Below are 23,246 nucleotides of genomic sequence, written 5' to 3' on the forward strand. Positions count from 1 at the left end.
TGTTCTTCATACATTCCACAGGTACAAAACAAAAACTATCACTCCAATGAGATGGAGCAAGAAATTATAAAATAAATAAAACGTAGTCAAAAATAATGTATGGGCCAGTCATTAAAACACAAGGTAATTTTGAATTCATATATCACTTTAGCCCCAAATATAATTCATTAAAATATAAATCAATTTTTGTATTGTGTGTTCCCTCCCTGTTTAGTACTATGCGACTTAGTGATGGATTTGATACATTTATGTGTGGTGGTTGTGGTGGTATTTTCTCTGCATATTGCATAATTCTACAAACGCCCCATAATGACAGTGTGAAAGAAGTTTGTTTGAATTTTTTGAGAATTTATTAAAAAAAAAAAAACTAAAAAAAAAAAACACATGTACATAAGTATTCGCAGACATTGTTCAATACTTTGAAGCACATTTGGCACCGATTACAACCTCAAGTGTTTGAGTATGATCCTAAAAGCTAGGCACACCTAATTTTTGGGCAGTTTCTTCCATTCTTCTTTGCAGGACCTCTCGAGCTCCATCAGGTTGGATGGGGAGCGTCGGTGCAAAGCCATTTTCCGATCTCTCCAGAGATGTTCAATTGGGTTCAAGTATGGGATCTGGCTGGGCCACTGAAGGACATTCACAGAGTTGTCTCATAACCACTCCTTTGTTATCATGGCTGTGTGGTTAGGGTTGTTGTCCTGTTGGACATGAAACCTTCACCCCAGTCTGAGGTCCAGAGCACTCTGGAGCAGGTTTTCATCAAGGATGTCTTTGTACATTTCTGCATTCATCTTTCCCTCAATCCTGACTAGTCTCCCAGTTCCTGCTGCTGAAAAACATCCCCACAGCATGCTGGTGATGCTGCCACCACTATGCTTCACTGTAGGGATGGTATTAACAAGGTGATGAGCGGTGCCTGGTTTCCTCCAGACATGATGCTTGCCATTCAGGCCACATAGCTCAATCTTTGTATCATCAGACCAGAGAGTTTTGTTTTTCATGGTCTGAGAGTCCTTCAGGTGCCTTTTGGCAAACTCCAGGCAAGCGGTCATGTGCTATGTGGCTTCCGTCTGGCCACTCTACCATACAGGCCTGATTGGTGGAGTGCTGCCGAGATGGTTGTTCTGTAAGGTTCTCCTCACTCCATGGAGAAACACTGGAACTCTGTCAGAGTGACCATCAGGTTCTTGGTCCCTCTCTAAGGCCCTTCTCCCTCAATCACTCAGTTTGGCTTGATGGCCTATCTTGGTGGTTCCAAACTTCTTTCATTTATGGATGATGGAGACCACTCTGCTCATTGAGACCTTCAATGCTGCAGAAATGTTTCTGTACCCTTCCCCAGATCTGTGCCTCGATACATTCCTGTCTCAGTAGTCTACAGACAATTCCTTGGACTTAATGGCTTGGTTTGTGCTAACACAACTGTGCAACTGTGGGACCTTATATAGACAGGTGTGTGCCTTTTCCAAATCCATTCAAAATTGTCCTATCAACATTTACCACAGGTGGACTCTAATCAAGTTGTGGAAACCACTCAGGCCCAGTTCACACTGGTGCGACATACGCTCCGACTTTGGGAGCACATGTCGAATGACATGTACAAATCAATGGTTCCCTATGAGAGCCATCTTAAGTGGTCCGACACAAGTCGGCCCGACTTTAGAAAAGGTTTCTGCACTACTTTGGTCCGACTTTGGTCCATTTTCAGCCCATTCAGCTCACCATAGGGTGAGTACAAGGATTAAAAACTGGCTACAAGGGCGAGTTCAGAGGGTGGTGATAAATGGGGAGTACACGGAATGGTCAGGGGTGGGTAGTGGGGTCCCCCAGGGTTCTGTGCTGGGACCAATCCTGTTTAATTTGTTCATAAATGACCTGGAGGATGGGGTAAACAGTTCAATCTCTGTATTTGCGGACGATACTAAGCTAAGCAGGGCAATAACTTATCTGTAGGATGTGGAAACCTGGCAAAAAAAGATCTGAACAAATTTAATGGGGTGGGCAACTACATGGCAAATTAAGTTTAATATAGAAAAATGTAAAATAATGCATTTGGGTGGCAAAAATATGAATGCAATCTATACACTGGGGGGGGAAACTCTGGGGGAATCTGGGATGGAAAAGGACCTGGGGGTCCTAGTAGATGGTAGGCTCAGCAATGGCATGCAATGCCAAGCTGCTGCTAACAAAGCAAACAGAATATTGGCATGCATTAACCACTTGAGCCCCGGACCATTATGCTGCCTAAGGACCAGAGGTCTTTTTCCAATTTGGCACTGCGTCGCTTTAACTGCTAATTGCGCGGTCATGCAATGCTGTACCCAAACGAAATTTGCGTCCTTTTCTTCCCACAAATAGAGCTTTCTTTTGATGGTATTTGATCACCTCTGCGGTTTTTATTTTTTGCGCTATAAATGGAAAAAGACCGAAAATTTTGAAAAAAAATGATATTTTCTACTTTTTGTTATAAAAAAAATCCAATAAACTCAATTTTAGTCATACATTTAGGCCAAAATGTATTCGGCCACATGTCTTTGGTAAAAAAAATGTCAATAAGCATATATTTATTGGTTTGCGCAAAAGTTATAGCGTCTACAGACTAGGGTACATTTTCTGGAATTTACACAGCTTTTAGTTTATGACTGCCTATGTCATTTCTTGAGGTGCTAAAATGGCAGGGCTGTACAAAACCCCCCCAAATGACCCCATTTTGAAAAGTAGACACCCCAAGGAAATTGCTGAGAGGCATGTTGAACCCATTGAAGTGATTGAATAATGACAAAAAAAAAAAAATATTTACAAAAAGTTGTCACTAAATGATATATTGCTCACACAGGCCATGGGCCTATGTGGAATTGCACCCCAAAATACATTCAGCTGCTTCTCCTGAGTATGGGGATATTTTTGATTTCACTCCTCACTACCTATCACAGTTTTGAAGGCAATAAAATGCCAAAATGGCACAAACCCCCCCAAATGACCCCATTTTTGGAAAGTAGACACCCCAAGCTATTTGCTGAGAGGCATGTTGAGTCCATGGAATATTTTATTTTGTGACACAAGAAAGTGACAATTTTTTTTTTTGCACAAAGTTGTCACTAAATGATATATTGCTCAAACATGCCATGGGCATATGTAGAATTACACCCCAAAATACACCCCAAAATATATTCTGCTGCCTCTCCTGAGTACGGGGATGCCACATGTGTGGGACTTTTTGGGAGCCTAGCTTCATACGGGGCCCCGAAATCCAATCACCGCCTTCAGTATTTCTAAGGGCGTAAATTTTTGATTTCACTCCTCACTACCTATCACAGTTTCGAAGGCCATAAAATGCCAAGACAGCACAAAACCCCCCCAAATGACCCCATTTTGGAAAGTAGACACCCCAAGCTATTTGCTGAGAGGCATGGTGAGTATTTTGCAGCTCTCATTTGTTTTTGAAAATGAAGAAAGACAAGAAAAATGTATTTTTTTTTTTTTTCTTTTTTCAATTTTCAAAAGTTTGTGACAAAAAGTGAGGTCTGCAAAATACTCACTATACCTCTCAGCAAATAGCTTGGGGTGTCTATTTTCCAAAATGGGGTCATTTGGGGGGGGGGGGGGGTGCCATCTGGGCATTCCATGGCCTCCGAAACTGTGATAGACAGTGAAGAGTGAAATAAAAAATTTACGCCCTTAGAAAGCCTGAAGGTGGTGCTTGGTTTTCGGGGTCCCGTGTGCGGCTAGGCTCCCAAAAAGTCCCACACATGTGGTATCCCCGTACTCAGGAGAAGCAACAGAATGTATTTTGGGGTGTAATTTCACATATTCCCATGGCATGTTTGAGCAATATATCATTTAGTGACAACTTTGTGCAAAAAAAAAAAAAAAAAAAAAAATTTGTCTCTTTCCCGCAACTTGTGTCACAATATAAAATATTCCATGAACTCGACATGCCTCTCAGCAAATAACTTTGGGTGTCTGCTTTCCAAAATGGGGTCATTTGGGGGGGTTTTGAACTGTCCTGGCAGTTTATGCACAACATTTAGAAGCTTATGTCACACATCACCCACTCTTCTAACCACTTGAAGACAAAGCCCTTTCTGACACTTTTTGATTACATGAAAAAATTATTTTTTTTTGCAAGAAAATTACTTTGAACCCCCAAACATTATATATTTTTTAAAGCAAATGCCCTACAGATTAAAATGGTGGGTGTTTCATTTTTTTTTTTTTCACACAGTATTTGCGCAGCGATTTTTCAAACGCATTTTTTGGGGAAAAAACACACTCTTTTAAATTTTAATGCACTAAAACACACTATATTGCCCAAATGTTTGATGAAATAAAAAAGATGATCTTAGGCCGAGTACATGGATACCAAACATGACATGCTTTAAAATTGCGCACAAACGTGCAGTGGCGACAAAATAGATTACAGAGGAGGTCTACTGCTAAAATTACTGCCCTCGATCTAACCTTCGCGGTGATACCTCACATGCTGTTTACATTTGACGCCAGACCGACGCTTGCGTTCGCCTTTGCGCAAGAGCAGGGGGGGGACAGGGGTGCTTTTTTTTTTTTTTCTTTATTATTTTTTTGCTTTTTTATCTTATTTTTAAACTGTTCCTTTCATTTTTATTTTTTTTTTATTAATTTTATTGTTATCTCAGGGAATGTAAATATCCCTGACCACACCAAGATCGGTGTGATAAAATGCTTTCCCAATTTCCCAATGGCGCTGTTTACATCCGGCGAAATCTAAGTCATGAAATGCTCGTAGCTTCCGGTTTCTTAGGCCATAGAGATGTATGGAGCCATTCTGGTCTCTGATCAGCTCTATGGTCAGCTGGCTGAATCACCAGCTGCATTTTCAGGTTCCCTGTTGGGACAGGAGAGCCAGAGAAAAACATGGAAGACGGTGGGGGGCATTCCCTCCCACTGCTTGCAAAAGCAGTCTAGAGGCTAATTAGCCGCTAGGATTGCTTTTACATGAAAGCCGACCGCTGGCTGAAAAGAATGATACTAAGATAATACCTAAACCTGCAGGCATCATTCTGGTATAACCACTCAAAGTCCAGCAACATACCAGTACCAGTCCTTGTTGGGCATATATTGTAAACTTTTTTTTTCATGCAGCCTGTGGGCTGAACGAAAAAAAGATATTGATCAGTGGGTATGCCCACCATTAGAATACCTCCCTTCATCCACCCACTTCTAATGATGGGCATACATGCACCATTTATATATGCCGAAGCATGGGGGCATCCTCCCGCAAAAGGCAGTAGCAAATCGCTCCTCCACCCACTGCTGCCCCCACGCTTTGGCATATATGCTGAAGTATGTAACTGTGGTGGTGAAATCACCTCCGACAGCGCTGGAGTCACGGCTTTATATATCGTGGGAGCAAACGCTGTTGCTGCCAAGATAAATAAATCCGCGCTGCAACTGAATGGCGTACCTGAAAACAATAAAATGGTTACCAACAAAACACAGTAAACAGTAAAGTATAAAAAAATTGCATATCTGAAAAGCAAACATGGTAAAACATAATAACAATAAAACATTGCAGAATAGAATAGAGTAAAAAAGAGCAGAACAATAGAGAGAGAATAGAGAGAGAGAGAGAACAATAAAACAACAACTATTTTTGTTTTTTTTATTTTATATTTTTTTTTGTGTTTTTATTTTTTTTAATTTTTTTTTTACACTTTTTTGTAACTTTTAACTTTTGTAACTGGTTCCAGGTTTGGGTCTCTCAAAATGCAATGGCATCTTGGGAGACCCTGTGAAAGTGTGTCCTAGTCTGTGCAGTGCTGTACCCTACGCTAATACTCAACTAGTGTATGGTAGCGTTCAAAACATTCACCCATTCAAAGACCAGGATTGCCAGGACAGGGGGGACAATAACACCGGGTGTCACGCCTAAATCCGCGCTTGCTGCAGACACAACATCTTTTTTGGGGTGCTCGTTGGGTAGGGGTACTCGGGAGGGCATAAGGAAAATGCCTCTCATGCAGCCGGCCTACTGCATTTGGTTGGGGAAGGTGAGGTAGAGCAGTGTTTCTCAACTCCAGTCCTCAAGGCGCCCCAACAGGTCATGTTTTCAGGCTCTCCATTATTTTGCACAGGTGATTTGATCAGTTTCACTGCCTTAGTAATTACCACAGCTGTTTCAGCTGAAGGAAATCCTGAAAACATGACCTGTTGGGGCGCCTTGAGGACTGGAGTTGAGAAACACTGAGGTAGAGCACTGTCTGGAAACAGAAGGGCTCTGACGATCTCTTCCTTGAATTTAACCACTTCAAGCCCACGGACGTCATATGACGTCCTGGGCTTTGAGCAGGTATATCTGAATGATGCCTGTAGTTACAGACATCATTCAGATATTGCCGGTTTCAGCCAGCGAATCTCTACACCATAGGAACGATCATAGCGGCCGTTCCGCCGCTTGATCGTTCCTATGGGAGGCGAGAGGGGACGTCCGTCCCCCCCCCTCCCGCCGCCCTCCGGTGCTTGCTCCGACTCACCGTTACGATCGGTGAGGCGGAGAGTAGATCTGCCGGCGCCGGATGTAGATCATAGAGATTTCTGGCGGACCAGATGGTCCCCGGAGTCTCTATGATTGTCGGAGGCCGGGCGCGATGTTATGACGTCACGCCCGGCCTCTCCATTCAAAAAAAGGGCGCCGCTTCGGCTGGGAAGCGACGATCGTTTTATTTATTTTTTTTATTTCAGGCTTCCCAGCCTAGTGGTGAGATATGGGGTCTTATTGACCCCATATATGACTATTAAGAGCACCTGACATGTCATATTGCTATTACAAGGGATGTTTACATTCCTTGTAATAGGAATAAAAGTGATCAATTTTTTTTTTTTTTTTAAAGTGTCAAAATAAAAAAAATAAAATCTAATTAACAATAAAAAAAAAAAATAAAATTTTTTAAAGCGCCGCTGTCAACGCATACGTAAGTCCCGCCCACATATGAAAACGGTGTTCAAACCATACATGTGAGATATCGCCGCGAACGTTGGAGCGAGAGCAATAATTTTGGCCCTAGACCTCCTCTGTAACTCAAAACATGTAACCAGTAAAAAAATTTCAAGCGTCGCCTATGGGGATTTTTAAGTACCGAACATTGGCGCCATTCCACGAGCGTGTGCAATTTTTAAAGCGTGACATGTTAGGTATCTATTTACTCGGCGTAACTTCATCTTTCACAAAATGCAAAAACATTGGGCTAACTTTACTGTTTTGTTTTTTTTTTTTAAACACAAAACTGTTTTTTTCCCAAAAAAAAACGCGTTCAAAAAATTCCTGCGCAAATACTGTGTGAGATAAAAAGTTGCAACAACCGCCATTGTATTCTCTAGGGTCTTTGCTAAAAAAACATATATAATGTTTGGGGGTTCTATGTAATTTTCTAGCAAAAAAATGATGATTTTTACATGTAGGAGCAAAGTGTCAGAATTGGCCCGGTATTGAAGCGGTTAAGCAAGGATCCAGTCCGTCCTGAAGCTCTGTATAGCACATGAGCGTTCAGCAAAGCTAATTGAAATAAATAAACAGACACTTTTTTGTACCAGCGTCTGGCCTTACGGGCAACTAGGTACGGCGCCAACAACTGGTCGTTGAGGTCCACCCCTCCCATATTAAGGTTATATTCGTGGACACAGAGGGGTTTCTCCACAACACCAGTCGCCGTAGTAATTTGGGTCGTCGTGTCTGCATGAAGGGAGGTGAGAACGAAAACATTCTTATTATCCCTCCACTTCATAGCGAGCAAATTATTATACTTCAAGCAGGCTCTCTCCCCCCAGCCTAAGACGGGAATCTACAAGCCACTGGGGAAAGCCCCGGCGATTAGGTCGCACGGCCACATGCTCCAATCTGATGATCAAACAAGTGACTAAAAAGTGGCACGCTCGTATAATAATTGTCCACGTACAAGTGGTACCCCTTTCCGAATAAGGGTGACACCAAGTCCCACACAATCTTGCCAGCGCATCCTATGTAGTCAGGGCAGTTTGTTTTTGCCCTCGTAAACCATAAAACTACATGTATAGCCTGTGGCCCTGTCACAGAGCTTATACATCTTGACCCCGTATCTGGCACGCTTGCTGGGAAGGTACTGTTTGAATGACAAGCGGCCAGAAAATTTAATCAGGGACTCATCAATGCAGACAACTTGATGGGGGGTAAACAAGTCTGAAAAAACGTTGGTTGAAGTGGTTTACGAGGGGCCGAATTTTGTAGAGCCGATTGTATGCAGGGTCTCCACGAGGACGACAGAGTTCATTGTCGTTGAAGTGCATGAACCGCAAAATCTTCTCGTATCGTGCCCTGGCCATGGAAGCAGAGAACAAGGGCGAATGGTAAATTGGGTCAGTGGACCAATATGACCGCAACGTACTCTTTTTATTCAAGCCCATGAGGAGGGAAAGGCCCAGAAAGATCTTAAATTCGGAGACCGTAATTGGTCTTCAATCTCTGGCAAGGGAGGACTGGGGATTGGCGCCTATGTGTTGACCAGCGTATAAATTGCTTTGGTCCACAATAGATCTATAGAGATCTTCGGTGAAAAACAGTGAATAAAAATCCAGTGGCGTAAAGTCAACTGTTTCCACCTGAATTCCGGGTTGGCCAGTGAAAGGGGGAAGTACGGGTGCTGCAGAAGTGGTGGGTTCCCAATTCGGATTGGCGAATGCAGCAGGAAGGGCACTATAAGCACGACGGGCCTGTCTTTGTCTTCTTGGTGGCAGCGGGACACTACTAGTGCTTGCCACCTCACCAGCTTGAACTGCACTTATGGGACTCGCCACGTCACCACGTGATACTGCAGTGCTGGATGTACGACCAGGGTGTACTAGGGCGCTGGTGCTTGCCAGTTCACCAGAAGGAATAGCGGCGCTAGTACTTCTCTGCTCCATACGAGGGACCTGCGGTTCTTGCACTTCAAGGACAGAAGAAGTTCGGGGTCTGGTACGCCTGACCTTGGCAGGGACCACAACTCTGTCGTCAGAGCTATCTGTCATGGAGCCGCTGTCCTCTACAGGATCGTATTCTGAGCCTGAACTTGACAGATGAGTGACTTCCTCTTCACTATCTGTCATGCTCAGAAACGTGTAGGCCTCTTCACTAGTGTACCTTCGATTTGCCATTTTGGGCTCTAAATTTAGGGGTACACTAGTGAGACTCACAGGCAAAAAAGCTCCTGACTGTCAGCGACTGTATCAAAACACTACAAAAAAACTGTTAGCGATCGCAGGGATCAGGCCTGACTCTGTGAACGCTGCAGTTATGTGTGCTTAGTGTTTTGTAAGTGTCAGTTATCGATCGATACTGCACTTGGGTGGGCTGGGCAGGTCTGGGCCGAGGGGCAAAACGCAGGTGCTAGCAGGTATCTGGGCTGATCCCGCTAAGACTGTGTTTATGGGAACCCTAAACTGCTGGGGAGTATAGATCTGATCGGATCAGGTATCGATCCGCTCAGATACTATAGCACTAAGGGAGGTGTATGCTGCGTGCGTGGGTTATGGCGGTACTGGCGCTAACCTGACGCTGCCTGGGGCGACGCAGACCTTATCTGAACCTAAAAACGTAATTTATATCACCGCCGGGCAATTAGGGGGTTAAACTTTTATAAGGTAATAAACAGCGGGTGCCCTAAAACTATAATAAACTATAATAAACTACAAAAAACAAACTAGCTAACCAGCGTCACCCGTAACACTTATACGGTGATCGCTGGTGAAAGGGTTAACTAGGGGGCAATCAGGGAGTTAAAACCTTTAGCAGGTAGTATATGGGGGTCCCTGTCGCTATAAAACACTGACAGCGAACCTATATACTTACCTCCCTAACTAGCGTCACCTGTGTCACTAATACAGCGATCAGAAAAACGATCGCTTAGCGACACTGGTGACGGGGGGTGATCACGGGGTTAACCTTTATTGGGGGGGTTAGGGGGGTACCCTGGACCTAAGGGGGGGTACCCTAGACCTAAAGGGGGCTAACCTAACTGCCCTAACACTTATAACTGTCACCAATGCAAAAAAAAAAAAAAACTGCTATTGGTGTCAGTGTGACAGGGGGTACAGGGGGGTGAAGGGGGGTGACAAGTGTGCCTGGTGTGTTCTACTGGAAGTGTAGTGTTGTGCAGACTTACTTGATGTCTTCTCTCCTCGGCTCCGGATTGAAAAGACTGGCTCGAGGAGGGATGACATCACTTCCTTTCCCTCTGTTTACATTACAGAGGGAAAGGAAGTGTTTTCATTCGCCGGGAGCGATCGGGAGGGGGTGGCCAACAATGGATGGCCTCCCCCTGACCTCTCATCGCCCGGGAAGAAATGGCGACCGCCTCGGGCACCGGGGGGGGTCCGATCGGACCCCCCACCCGCGGAAGGCAAATCACGTGTATGTACGTGATTTTGCCTGTCCGTGCCACCTTGCCGACGTACATCGGCGTGAGGCGGTCGTCAAGTGGTTAAAAAGGGGATCAACTCCAGAGATAAAACGATAATTCTCCCGCTCTACAAGACTCTCTGGCCCGGCCGCACCTAGAGTATGCTGTTCAGTTCTGGGCACCAGTCCTCAGGAAGGATGTACTAGAAATGGAGCGAGTACAAAGAAGGGCAACAAAGCTAATAAAGGGTCTGAAGGATATTTGTTATGAGGAAAGGTTGCGAGCACTGAACTTATTCTATCTGGAGAAGAGACGCTTGAGAGGGGGTATGATCTCAATTTACAAATTCCGTACTGGTGACCCCACAATAGGGATACAAAATTTTTGCGGAAGGGAGTTGCCACTCATTAAAATTAGAAGAAAAAAGGGTTTAACCTTAAACCATGTAGAGGGTTCTTTACTGTAAGAGCGATTAGATAACTATAAGTAATGTAATACTGACATATAATCACACACATAGGTTGGACTTGATGGACTTGTGTCTTTTTTGTGTCTTTTTGTGTCTTTTTTTTTTTTCAACCTCACCTACTATGTAACTATCCGATGTTAGTACAGTGATCTCCCCTGCTGTTTTATTGTAATCTGACAGGGCACTCCAGTCAGTGCTGTCAGCGCTGATTGGCAAACCTTTTTTCAGTCATGCCCCTTCCGGCTTCTGTTGGACTGACTACAGTATACACGGCCTGAATGTCAGCCAGTTTCTATTGAACCGGCTGACATTCAGCCCCTGTGTACTGGGATAAAAGCAGCGATGGCTGTAGAGTTTAAATGTGTAACAATGAGGGCTATAGGTGAGACTAACAAGCTTAAAGTGATTGTAAAGTCTCTTTTTTTTTTTTTTTCTGTCTCTAAAAAGAACAAACATGTCATACCTGCTCTGTGTAATGGTTTTGCATCCGACGCTCCATAGACTAACATGGAGCGCCCGTTCAGGTCCGCCGTCAAAACTGACAGGCGGACCCGAATGGTCCGATCGTGTGAAAGGGGCCTTATATAGCTGTCGAGAGGTCCAGGGTTGCCAGGAGGAATTAAATTTAGACAAGTCATTGTTTTTTAGACCCCTTTCACACTGAGGCATTTTTTTCAGGCGCTTTTGGGCTAAAAATAGCACCTGTAAAGCGCCTGAAAAACTCCTCCCCTGCGTTAAAAAAAAAAAAAAAAAAAAAAGTCCTGCAAGCAGCATCTTTGGAGTGGTGGAGGAGCGTTGCATACCCCGCTCCTGCCCATTGAAATGAACGGGCACTGCTGCCAAAGCGCTTCGGCAGCGGCGCTACATGGGCACATTTTACCCTTTATTCGGCCGCTAGAGGGGGTTAATAGAGCCGTGCTAGAGGGCGAATAGCGCCGCTAAAACTAGCGTTTTATTGTCAATGCCCGCCCAAGTGTGAAAGCAGCCTTAAGACAAATAAGCGTTCAAGTGAAAAATTGTGTTTCAGATCTCTAGATATGTCCATAGATCTTTGTCTCGTTAAGTTTGGCAGAAAGGAGAATATGTATGATGAGTGCTCTGACTGATTTCGGAACAGTGCTTAATTTAAAGCGGACCTTCAGTCATTTTTTTCAACTTTCCATCTATTAAATCCTCTGCCTTTGCTGTTTTAACTTTGGATAGTAAAACATTTTTTTCTACAAGTAAATACCTTATACAGCCCACTTCCTGTTTTTTGTCTGGTCATTAGCCTAGGCTTTTGACATCATGCACAGCCCTCTCACTCTCGTGAGACTTTGCCAGGAAGGGAGGGGGGGAATGAGTCATAAGAGGGCCAATGAGAGCTGCAGGGCTGGAGGTGTGCCTCTGTGTAAATCCAGGAAGTGAACAGGCAGCAGCTTCAGCTGCCCACAGTTAAAATGGTTGCAGCCAGACTCAGTGGAGGGAGATTTCTGCAGCATATTTGGCAAGTACAGAATCACAGTATATATATAAAAAAAATATGCAAAGTGGTTGGAGGGAAGCTTCAGAATGGCAAAGATGTTTTTATTACAAATTATGTCAGCAGACTGCAGTTCCTCTTTAATATGAAGTGGTGCCATTATGGCAAAACGGGGTTAAGGTATCGGAGTAAATTCCAAGATTAATTTAAAGACTTGGTTCCAGTATGATCTGGCAGTACAACAGGATGTGTATTAGGGAGCCTGTTCCGCAGTTTCGCCAACATTCTGTAGAAATGCCCAGATACATCTTGGAGAGCTCTTATAAAGAATAATGTTCCACCGGTGCAAAATTTTTTTTAAACCTCCCCCAAGGTTTGGTAAAAATACCATTTGATGTGCCAAAAATGCCTTCAGCTCCTAACGTGGTTGTAGAGACAATTTTTTTTTTTTCCTGAAATAAAAAGAGGGTATACTTACCAACTCTATACAATGATATTGCACAGAGGGGTCCCTTATCTCTTCTCCTGGGGTGCCCCGCTAACTCTCTCTTCTCCTACATTTCTGTGTGTGCCCCCATAGCAAGCTGTGTTCTGTGGGGGCACACGTGCAGATGTGCACAGTGCAGCTTGGCTATGCTTCCTGCCCCCTCCTCACAGGATTGGACTGACAATAGTAGGAGCCATGCCTAAGCTCCTAGGGTAGAGTGAAATGCGTTGGGGAGCGTGGCCTGGTCAGAGTCAAGGCTGAGGTTGCCACTCCATTCATTGCAGTAGGATACTATAGATGTGTGACTTTCAGGATTTACCCTTCCTTTCTTGAACCTTTGTAGGAGCCAGGACGGGCTTTAACCCCCGTCTGCACTCTAGCAGTAGCTGCGGATGCACTGTCCACATACCCCCTCCCTATCGAGCCTGAGCATCTCCCACACTTTTCTCAGGTCACAATAGTAGGAGTCAATGATCTCCTGTAAGACCAGGTAGTGAAGGGTGAAGAACTGCAGCTGGGAACAGCGCTGGACCACTGACAGGCTTAGAAAGTGTTGTGTGTGTGTGTGTATGGGGCAGTTAATGTTAAGGCAGAATTACACTTTTCCTGAGCACCACACGCCAAAAATGCTATTTTTTTTTTTTTATTATCAAAACAAACTCATCCATCCATGGCTGCATGCTATATTTTGCTGAGAACCCCCTAGCATTCTGGTCATGGCCACCTTGAGTAAGGGCAGATGATTCATGTTCTCTCCTGGTTTTCACAGGCTTGGCTGAGAGTAGCGGGAGCCATTGGCTCCTGCTGCTGTCAATCAAAACCTGTGAGCAGAGAGGCGAGGGCGGGGCCAACTTGGGCTGTGTATCTGATTTGATGCAAACAGCCCTACTCGGGATTGAGCATGCACTATTGCCCTCATGGGAAGCAGCTTTGCAAGGCAAAAGGAGCCAGAAGCGCTGGCGGGGGGACCCGCGAAGAGGGGTATTGGGGCTGCTCTGTGCAAAACCATGTTTGACATGTTTTTTGTAAAGCGTTTTTTAAATCACTTTAAGTTTATATTCAAATGTTTGTGTTTGTTTGCAGATCAAAATACTTCAGAAACAGTTCAAGAGGAGAACATTTTACTATTGAGGTTAGTGTCTGCACAAAAAAGACTCCTATATATACTCAAACACATACAGTATAAGTAATATGCATAGCTGGGAACTTTCTGGAAATGGCCCAGAGGTACTGGAAGTTAACTCACGTTGCTGGGTCATTACCAGGTTACATTTTCAGAATTCCTATTCTAGAGATCTAAAAGCACAGCATGCGTGACATAAGTTACGCCCTGGGAGTACCGGCTGTCAGTGGAGATTTGGAGATGTTGCTAGGGGTTCCATGAGCTGGTTTATCTCCCATCTGATGGTGGCTGCATAGCTGAGGGGCCAATACTACGTATAAGGGTGGCATTGTGACCACCATTGTAAAAGGGGGCATTCTTCTCACCGACCACCAATGCCGGGTGACTTTTTTTTTACACTGTCTCACTGATAAATTGCTCTTAGCAGGGGTCCCCTAGTCCCAATTATAATTTCAAGGATCCCTCTGGGGTAAAAAGGTTGAGAATGGCTGACCTATAGTATTTAACATCCAGGACACTTTGCCTACTTGCCTAGGTGGATGCAGCAATGGCCCCCTGCCGGCTCTAGACTGAGAAGTGAGTGACCGGTTCAAAGACTGCTGATCGCTCAAGTCTCAGAGTTCCATGAGCAGAGAGCCGGTGACTGTCAGTCACCAGCTCTCTACTCTGTCCCTCTGCGCCCACTATAGCGATGGGCTGTGGATGGGGCAGGAGCAGCTGGTTCAGGCTCTCAGCAGCTCGTTGAGAGGCTGAGCCAGGTGCCGGACCAGGGTTGTGGGCAGATCCTGTCTTTATTGTCATGGTCTTGCCCCAACCTGGACCAGCTCTGTGACATCAGCCGATAGCGGGCTTCCGCCCGCCATCTGCTGAAATCGTCTCACAGGAATGCAGAACGGACTGCATACCTGTGATTCACAGGAGAAGCACAACCAAATTAGCTTTGGCTGTACTTCTCCTTTTAATAATCTTGAAATTAGCAGTAACAGAATAGAAGCACACAGTGAAAATTGTTAGTGTCTCCTTACATGATTGGTCAGTGTAGATCCGATCCATTACATGGATGGTCAGTGAAAAGTTGAGCATAGAATAAGGCTAGAAATAATACTGTCCTTGTTTCATCTTCCATGTAAGTACTGTTTGTAGATAAGGGGAAACGTGAAACAGACAAGTTCTGATGCATTCTATGTTTCATAAAAACAAGCTAACTAGAGGCCTTATGCTGCGTACACACAAGCGGTTTTGCCGTCGGAATAAAATCTGAAGGTTTCTCCGTCGGAATTCCGCTCAAGCTGTCTTGCATACACACGGTCACACCAAAGCCCGACCGCCAAGAACGCGGTACGTAAATACGTACGACGGAACTAGAAAAAGGAAGTGCAATAACCAGTGCGCCACCCTTTGGGCTCCTTCTGCTAATCTCATCGGAACAGCATACAGACGAGCGGGTTTTCCAATAGTAATTAGTTCCGTCGGAAAAATATAGAACATGTTCTCTAAGTCCGTCTGAATTTTTGATGAAATAAGTCTGATGGGGCATACACACGGTCGGAATATATGATGAAAATCGCCCATCAGACTTTTTCTGACGAGTGCACGCGGCATTAGGATATTCACATAGAGTAGATAATCGCCTGATACAATATTATAATATAATCATTTGAATATACTATATGCATGTTTTTCAATTATGGTTAAACATTTATATTTTTCTTTTCTACTTTAACAGTTTGAAAATCTTGTAGAAAGCGATGAGGTAAGTAGATCCCTAAAGGATGTAGAGTAATGACCAGACTGTATAGTTTTTAAATCTCCCTCTATGTGTAATGGCAGCTTTTATGCATTTTGTATTACTAGTTAGTTATTCTTGTCAATTAAACCATTTGATAAATATAAAAATATTGTTAAATCTGAACTCCTGCTTTTGTTAGACTTTACATAGTTTGTTTGGGCTAAGCTGGCCCAGACAAACTATGTCCCTCACTAACTGCTGGATGTGCGGTATAAACTGTATGCAACTGAGGCTACATATAGCATACCGCACTGTGTTCCGGGTTGGAGCCAAAATTTCCTGTCTCATACAGTGCCTTGAAAAAGTATTCACACCCCTTGACATTTTCCACATTTTGTCATGTTACAACCAAAAACGTAAATGGATTTTATTGAGATTATATGTGATAGACCAACACAAAGTGGCACATAATTGTGAAGTGGAAGGAAAATTATAAACGGTTTTCAATTTCTTTTTTACAAATGGATATCTGAAAATTGTGGCGTGGATTAGTGTTCAGCTTCCTTTACTCTAATACCCCTAACTAAAATCTAGTGGAACCGATTGCCTTCAGAAGTCACCTAATTAGTAAATAGGGTCCACCCGTGTGCAATTTATTCTCAGTATAAATACAGCTGTTCTGTGAAGCACCTTAGTGAACTAACAGCATCATGAAGGCCAAGGAACACACGAGACAGAGAACTTTAAATCAGGGTTAGGTTATAAAAAAAAAATATCCCAAGCTTTGAACATCTCACAGAGCACTGTTCAATCCATCATCCGAAAATGGAAAGAGTATGGCACAACTACAAACCTACCAAGACATGGCCGTCCACCTAAACTGACAGGCTGAGCAGGGAGAGCATTAATCAGAGAAGCAGCCAAGAGGCCCATGATAACTCTGGAAGAGCTGCAGAGATCCACAGCTCAGGTGGGAGAATCTGTTTGCAGGACAATTATCAGTCGTGCACTCCACAAATCTGGCCTTTATGGAAGAGTGGCAAGAAGAAAGCCATTGTTAACCACTTAAGGACCGAGCCTCTTTTTTAGATGTGTTTACAAGTTAAAAGCAGGTTTTTTTTGCAAGAAAATTACTTAAAACCCCCAAACGTTATACTTTTTTTTTTTTTTTTTTTTTTTTAACACTCTAGAGAATAAAATGGCGGTCGTTGCAATACTTTCTGTCCCACCATATTTGTGCAGTGGTCTTAAAAGCGCACTTTTTTTTGGAAAAAATACACTTTTTTTTAATTAAAAAATAAGACAACAGTAAAGTTAGCCCAATTTTTTTTTATATTGTGAAAGATAATGTTAAGCCGAGTAAATTGATACCCAACTTTTCCCTCAAAATCAACAAGGTAACCATCAGTCCCTCCCCTCATGCCAGGGTACTAGGTGTAATCCTAGACTCTGACTTTTCAGCCTCAAAATCCAATCGTTGTCAAAAGTTTGTAGAATTCTCCTCCGTAACATCTCTAAAATTCGCCCTTTTTTAACAAAAGAAACCACCAAGCTCCTCATTCACTCCCTTGTTATCTCTCGCCTTGACTATTGCAACTCCCTTCTCATTGGCCTGCCTCTCCATAGGCTATCCCCTCTTCAGTCTATCATGAATGCTGCTGCCAGACTTATCCACCTTACCAACCGCTCAGTGTCTGCCAACCCTCTACTTCAATCCCTACACTGGCTCCCAATCACCCAGCAAATTAAATTCAAAATACTAACCACAACATACAAAGCCATTCACAACTCTGCCCCAAGCTATATCACCAATCTTGTCTCCAAATATCACCCAAATCGACCTCTCTGCTCTTCTCAAGACCTCCTGCTTTCAAGCTCTCTCATATGCTCGTCTCCAGGATTTCTCCAGAACCTCTCCCATCCTCTGGAACTCGCTACCTCCATCTATCCGGCTATCCCCTTCTCTTGCTACCTTCAGGCGATCCCTGAAAACTCATCCCTTCAGGAAAGCCTATCACATCTCCAGCTAATCTCCTACCACTTCCAACAGCTCATTCCCTACAGTTACAACCTTTTGTACCACCTGCTCATCCTATTAGATTGTAAGCTCGAATTATTACTCTCGTTCTACCGATCGCGGCTATACCTCACATGTGTGGTTTGAACACCGTTTTCATATGCGAGCACTACTCGCCTATGCATTCGCTTCTGCACACGAGCTCGGCGGGAAGGGGTGCGTTTAAAAAAAAAAAAATTCTTATTTATTTTACCTTTTTATTTTTTAATTTTACACTGTTTTTAAAAAAAAAAAAAAAAAATTGTGTCCCTTTTATTCCTATTACAAGGAATGTAAACATCCCTTGTAATAGAAAAAAAGCATGATAGGATCTCCTTAAATATGAGATCTGGGGTCAAAAAGACCTCAGATCTCATATTTACACTAAAATGCAATTACATTTTTTTATTCTTTTTTGTCATTTAAAAAAAATATTTAAAAAAAAAAATGGCCCTTTAAGAGCTATGGGCGGAAGTGATGTCGCTTCCACCCTGCAATGTCATGGAGATGGGTGGGGGCCATCTTCCCCTCACTTGTCTCCATTCCCAGCCATAGAGAGGACACGGTCGCTTCCGCCACTGCCGACGGCTCCGGTAAGCGGCGGAGGGCACCGGAGCAAATACGAGGATACCGGGGTTATGGCAGCTAGCTGCTGCCATAACAACGACATCCCACGTCAAAGTAAGGATGTATATTGGCGTGCAGCGGTCCGGAAGTGGTTAAAAGATGGCAATAAGAAGTCCAGATTGCGAGAAGCCAAGTGGACGACACAGCAAAACATGTGCCCTGGTCAGATGAGAGGAAAATTGAACTTTTTGGCCTAACTAACACTGCACATCACCCTGAACAACCATCCCCTCTGTGAAACATGGTGATGGCTGCATCATGTTATGGGGATGCTCTTCTTCAGCAGGGACAAGGAAGCTGGTCAGAGTTGATGGAAACATGGATGGAGCCAAATACAGGGCAATCTTATAAGAAAACCTGTTAGTCTGCAAAAGACTTGAGACTGGGGTGAAGGTTCACCTTCCAGCAGGACAATGACCCTAAACATACAGCCAGAGCTACAATGGAATGGTTTAGATCAAAGCATATTCATGTGTTAGAATGGCCCAGTCAAGGTCCAGACCTAAATCCAATTGAGAATCTGTAGCAAGACTTGAAAATTGTTGTTCACAGACGCTCTCCATCCAATCTGACAGAGCTTGAGCTATTTTGCAAAGTAGAATGGGCAAAAATGTCACTCTCCTAGATTTGCAAAGCTGGCAGAGACCCAAAAAGACTTGCAGCTGTAACTCAAGGTAAGGTGGTTCTACAAAGTATTGACTCAGGGGGGCTGAATACAAATGCACGCCACACTTTTCACATATTTATTTGTAAAAAAATTTGAAAACCATTTATCATTTTCCTTCCACTTAACAATTATGTGCCACTTTGTGTTGGTCTCTCACATAAAATCTCAATAAAATAATTTTACGTTTTTGTTTGCAACATGACAAAATGTGGAAAGTTTCAAGGGGTATGAATACTTTTTCAAGGCACTGTACATGGAACACAATAGAGCCTGATCAGTGCTCAGCCAATCAGAGAAAGTGAAGTATTCTAGCAATGAATTCAAAGCTTCCTCTGATTGGATGATTCAGAGAAGCGGGCTGATGTCACTACCTCTGCCAGTTTAGATAGACTCTACTGTGTTCCGGGTACGAGAAGGGAAGGTCTCGGCTTGAACACGGCCTTGTAGCCTTAGCTACATACAGTTTATACTGTACATCCAACAGCCTCACATGTTAGTGAGGGACATAGTTTGTTTGGTCCAAGATGACCCAAACAAACGAAAGTCCAACAAAAGCTGGAGTTCAGCTTTAAATGACAAATCCTTATCTTAGTAGAATTCTGAATCATAAAGTGGATGAATTATTATGAACAAATAAGCCAAATCAAATGATTGTTTTAAGTGAAAAAGTACATTTATTTCTCACAATGCAAATCTTGTGACCTAATGTTAGCTGAAGTTTGGCTTTACTTTGTCACTGTATGTTATTCTGCTAGTCCATCTAGCACTCATCTGCCCCCAGACTGACAATGCTGCTGTCCAAATATGCCTCCTGTGTCTAATACAGGGGTGTGTTACTGGCCAGATCAGCAGGGGAAAAATAGCCAGAAAAAAAAATAAAATAAAAAGACTACAGCCACTACATCTAATGATTGCTAAGCTGCAATTTTTTGTTTTGGGTTTAATATTGCTTTAACCACTTAAAGACCAGCCACTGCAGTTGTACTGCGGCAGGTTGGCTCTCCTGAGCGAATCGCCGTCATGGTACGTCGGCCGCTATAAGACCACTAGGGGGCGTGCATCCACGACACCGGAGGTGATGCGCGTGGCCGACTGCCACGATGTCCGCCGGCCAGCCGCAATCCTAGACGCATAGATGTAGACACTATAACTTTTGCGCAAAAAAAATCAACATACACTTATTGCGATTTTTCTTTTCTTTTTTTTTTTGCCAAAATTATAGAGAAGAATACATATCGGCCTAAACTGATGAAGAAATGTATTTATTTTTTTTTACATTTTTTTGGGGATATTTATAATAACTAAAAAAAAAAAAAAAAAAAAAAACTACAGAGGTGATCAAATACCTCCAAAAGAAAGCTCTATTTGTGAGGAAAAAAGGACATACATTTTGTTTGGGTACAGCATCGCACGACCGTTGAATTGTCAGTTAAAGCAACGCAGTGCCGTATCGCAAAAAATGGCCTGGTCATTAAAGGGGCAAATCCTTACGTTCCTTAAGTGGTTAAAGCGGATCTTCACTCTCTCTCAATCAACATTGGCTATTTGTAATCATTTTGCTTCTAGCATTACCCAATAGTTAGGAAGGTATATTATATATACTTGTTTTCAATGTGTTTTACATTTCTTCAGCTACTTCCTGCTTTCCTTGGCCAGGCAAATTATGTCATACATCCCAGGAGTCTTCAGGAGGGGAAGAGGGGCTTTTTCAGCTAAGCACACCCTCCTGCCTACACGCCTGAGCTAAGGGCAGATGGATTCCAGGAAGTAAATGCTACATGAATCATCTGCCCTTACTCAAGATGGCCACGGCCAGAGATGCTAGAAAGTGTTTTTCAAAGTGATTTCCCAGGAAAATAAAGCATGGAGACATGGATGGATGGGGGAATTTACTTTAAATATTAAAAATGAATGAAATAGATTGTAAGCTTTATTTTGTATTGTAACTGTACTGTCTGCCCTCGTGTTAAGTGCTGCGCAAACTGTTGACGCTATAAAAATCCTGTATAATAAAAATAGTATTTTTGGTTTGTGATGCTCAGATGCAGTGTAGTTCCACTTTCAGCAGTCTAAGTTGATATTGTGTTTTTTAGTAAATTTGGTATTGCCGTACTTGTTTTGGGTGTCGCCATGCTGACCTCTACTTCTTTTTAACCTTCATTTATAAATATAAAGGAATTTTACCTTCAGTGTTGATAGAAAATTGTAAATCAGGCTCATATACATCAGTGGACTATAAAATAGAAGGCAAAAGCTTTTTTTTTTCATTTTGGATAGTATACACACGACTTTAATTATAAATTATTTCTATCAGCTGATCTGTTCTGATTGAACGTTGTTATAAAAAGTCCAAATCTTAATTTATTATTTGGTTTTACAGGGGGAAAGTCCAGGAAGTAGTCAGAGGTAAGATATCGTATACAGTTTTATTGAATCCAAATTTCCCAAAGATTTATAGTGGCATTACGTTGTCAATTCTGATTCTATCTAGTACTCTGTGACCGCCATCAGCCCATGTTTTCCTAGAAATTGGCCTGGGTACAGCTGTAATAATCAGTCTTGCACAAGGACTCCTTCACACCTTTGTGTTTTAAACACACATTTCCATTGAAATCAATAGAAGCACATGAAAATGCAAAATCAACGTGGGTCATGGCATGTGCATTAATTGATAGGATAAAAAGGTCATTGTGGCAAATGGGCGTTGTTCTTAGTGAATTGAATCTCTACTGAGAAAACCAGTATGCAAGAGGAAGGAGTCTGAAAATTATTTTGAGAATATCTGATTTTTTTTCTAAAGTCCGTTAATGTCCTCTTAAAAGCTCTTAGTTGGTGTCCTTGACAAGAGTGCAGATGCTGTCTAATGCTCATGGGCATTCACAAGATAAGTAATCAGTGGAATCTAATGATAAGTAATGAGTAGAAAAGGACACAGATGTTAGCACACGTTCATACTGTAACACATTGAGGTTTCCCAGTTGTTTTCATAAAGAAACTATCTCTAACGGTAAAAACCTTTATTTATCATTATTGAAAGGTTTAAAAAATTAACCAACATTTTAAAACCGATGGCGAATGTATGTGTTCAAGATGGAGGAAAAACTGAACAGACACAATGCCACCAAAGTGACATCCGTTCAAAATCAGCACAAGTGAAGGATCGTTCTTTCATCCTCCTGTCCTTTATTCATAGTTTGCTTTTAATTCAAAGAAGTTATAGTATGACTTCTAAGGATGGTGGCAGAAAGATCTAGTTGGCACCCTTGATAAGTGCCTGTGACAGTTCCAGCACTTGTATCAACCCCGCAGCATCAGAAAATTACGGCTATGGGGTTATGGGGTGCAGAAGACTTCGGATTTAAGCTAGAACAGCCGGCACCAACACAAGAGACACTTCACATTAAGGGCTCTTTCACACAGGTGGACTGATCGGGTCCACCTGTCATTTTTTCAGGACTCTCCTATCTCTATGGAGCAAAGGGTCTGTTGACCCCCCCCCCCCCCTCGCGTGCGACATCCGATCCAATCCTATCTGTTTACATCTGACCGCTCATAAAGGAGAGCAGGCCGTGTCTGCTCTGCATAAACAGAGCTGACACAGATTAGCAATCTTTTCTGCTCAGCGGGGATCAGCGGACAGATCCCCCACTGAGCAGGCGGGCTCCAATGGAGCCTGCTTCATGTCTTAGGTGCCTAAAAGTACTGTCCCTTGTGCTAATTTATTTATTTTTTTTTAAACAAAACTTAGGCTTTAAAGGAAAGGTCAAGAAAATTCAGTTGTTTATATATCTCTGTCTCTGCATACTGAATTAGTATGCAGTTTTCATGAAGGGCAATCCCTGCTTATGATTTTTTCCCTCATGTCATTAGTTTGAATCACCTAGGTTTTTTTACAAGTTTACATTAAGGATGAAAAAGCACGTTTTTTTTAAAGGTCTAATTTAGAAAACACAAATAAAAAAAAACACTTCTCATTTTACAGACCCAAACATTCTTTAAATGAGAAAAAAATAAGAGCGATATCCAGTGTACTTTGAGGGCCCACTCACACTTCTCTGTTCCTTTAATGCTAAGTTAACGCACGTCGTGTCATGCGTAAGGTTCGTTGTGTAAAGCAGCCCAATCATCTTGAATGGCTTGCCAAAGCACAGGAGAAAATCGGCATATTTTCCATGCGATACACAGGTTGCCTCAATGCATAGTATTGCCGTAAAGCCTGCCCATCCACCACTAAG

The 23,246-nt window shown here is 42.9% G+C and overlaps 1 protein-coding gene across 2 annotated transcripts in view; it reads left to right on the forward strand.

Moving 5' to 3' along the window:
• The window catches only part of AP1AR (adaptor related protein complex 1 associated regulatory protein), a 91,971-nt gene that overhangs the window by 34,359 nt on the left and 34,366 nt on the right, over positions 1–23,246 (forward strand). For both annotated transcript variants that reach the window (XM_073602533.1, XM_073602542.1), the window contains exons 2-4: positions 13,893–13,941; positions 15,659–15,685; positions 21,392–21,417. In XM_073602533.1, the coding sequence (XP_073458634.1) occupies positions 13,893–13,941; positions 15,659–15,685; positions 21,392–21,417 (102 nt within the window). The remainder of the gene's footprint in view (positions 1–13,892; positions 13,942–15,658; positions 15,686–21,391; positions 21,418–23,246) is intronic.

This window comes from Aquarana catesbeiana, linkage group LG01 (assembly GCF_042186555.1).
Source record: "Aquarana catesbeiana isolate 2022-GZ linkage group LG01, ASM4218655v1, whole genome shotgun sequence".
NCBI lineage: Eukaryota > Metazoa > Chordata > Amphibia > Anura > Ranidae > Aquarana > Aquarana catesbeiana.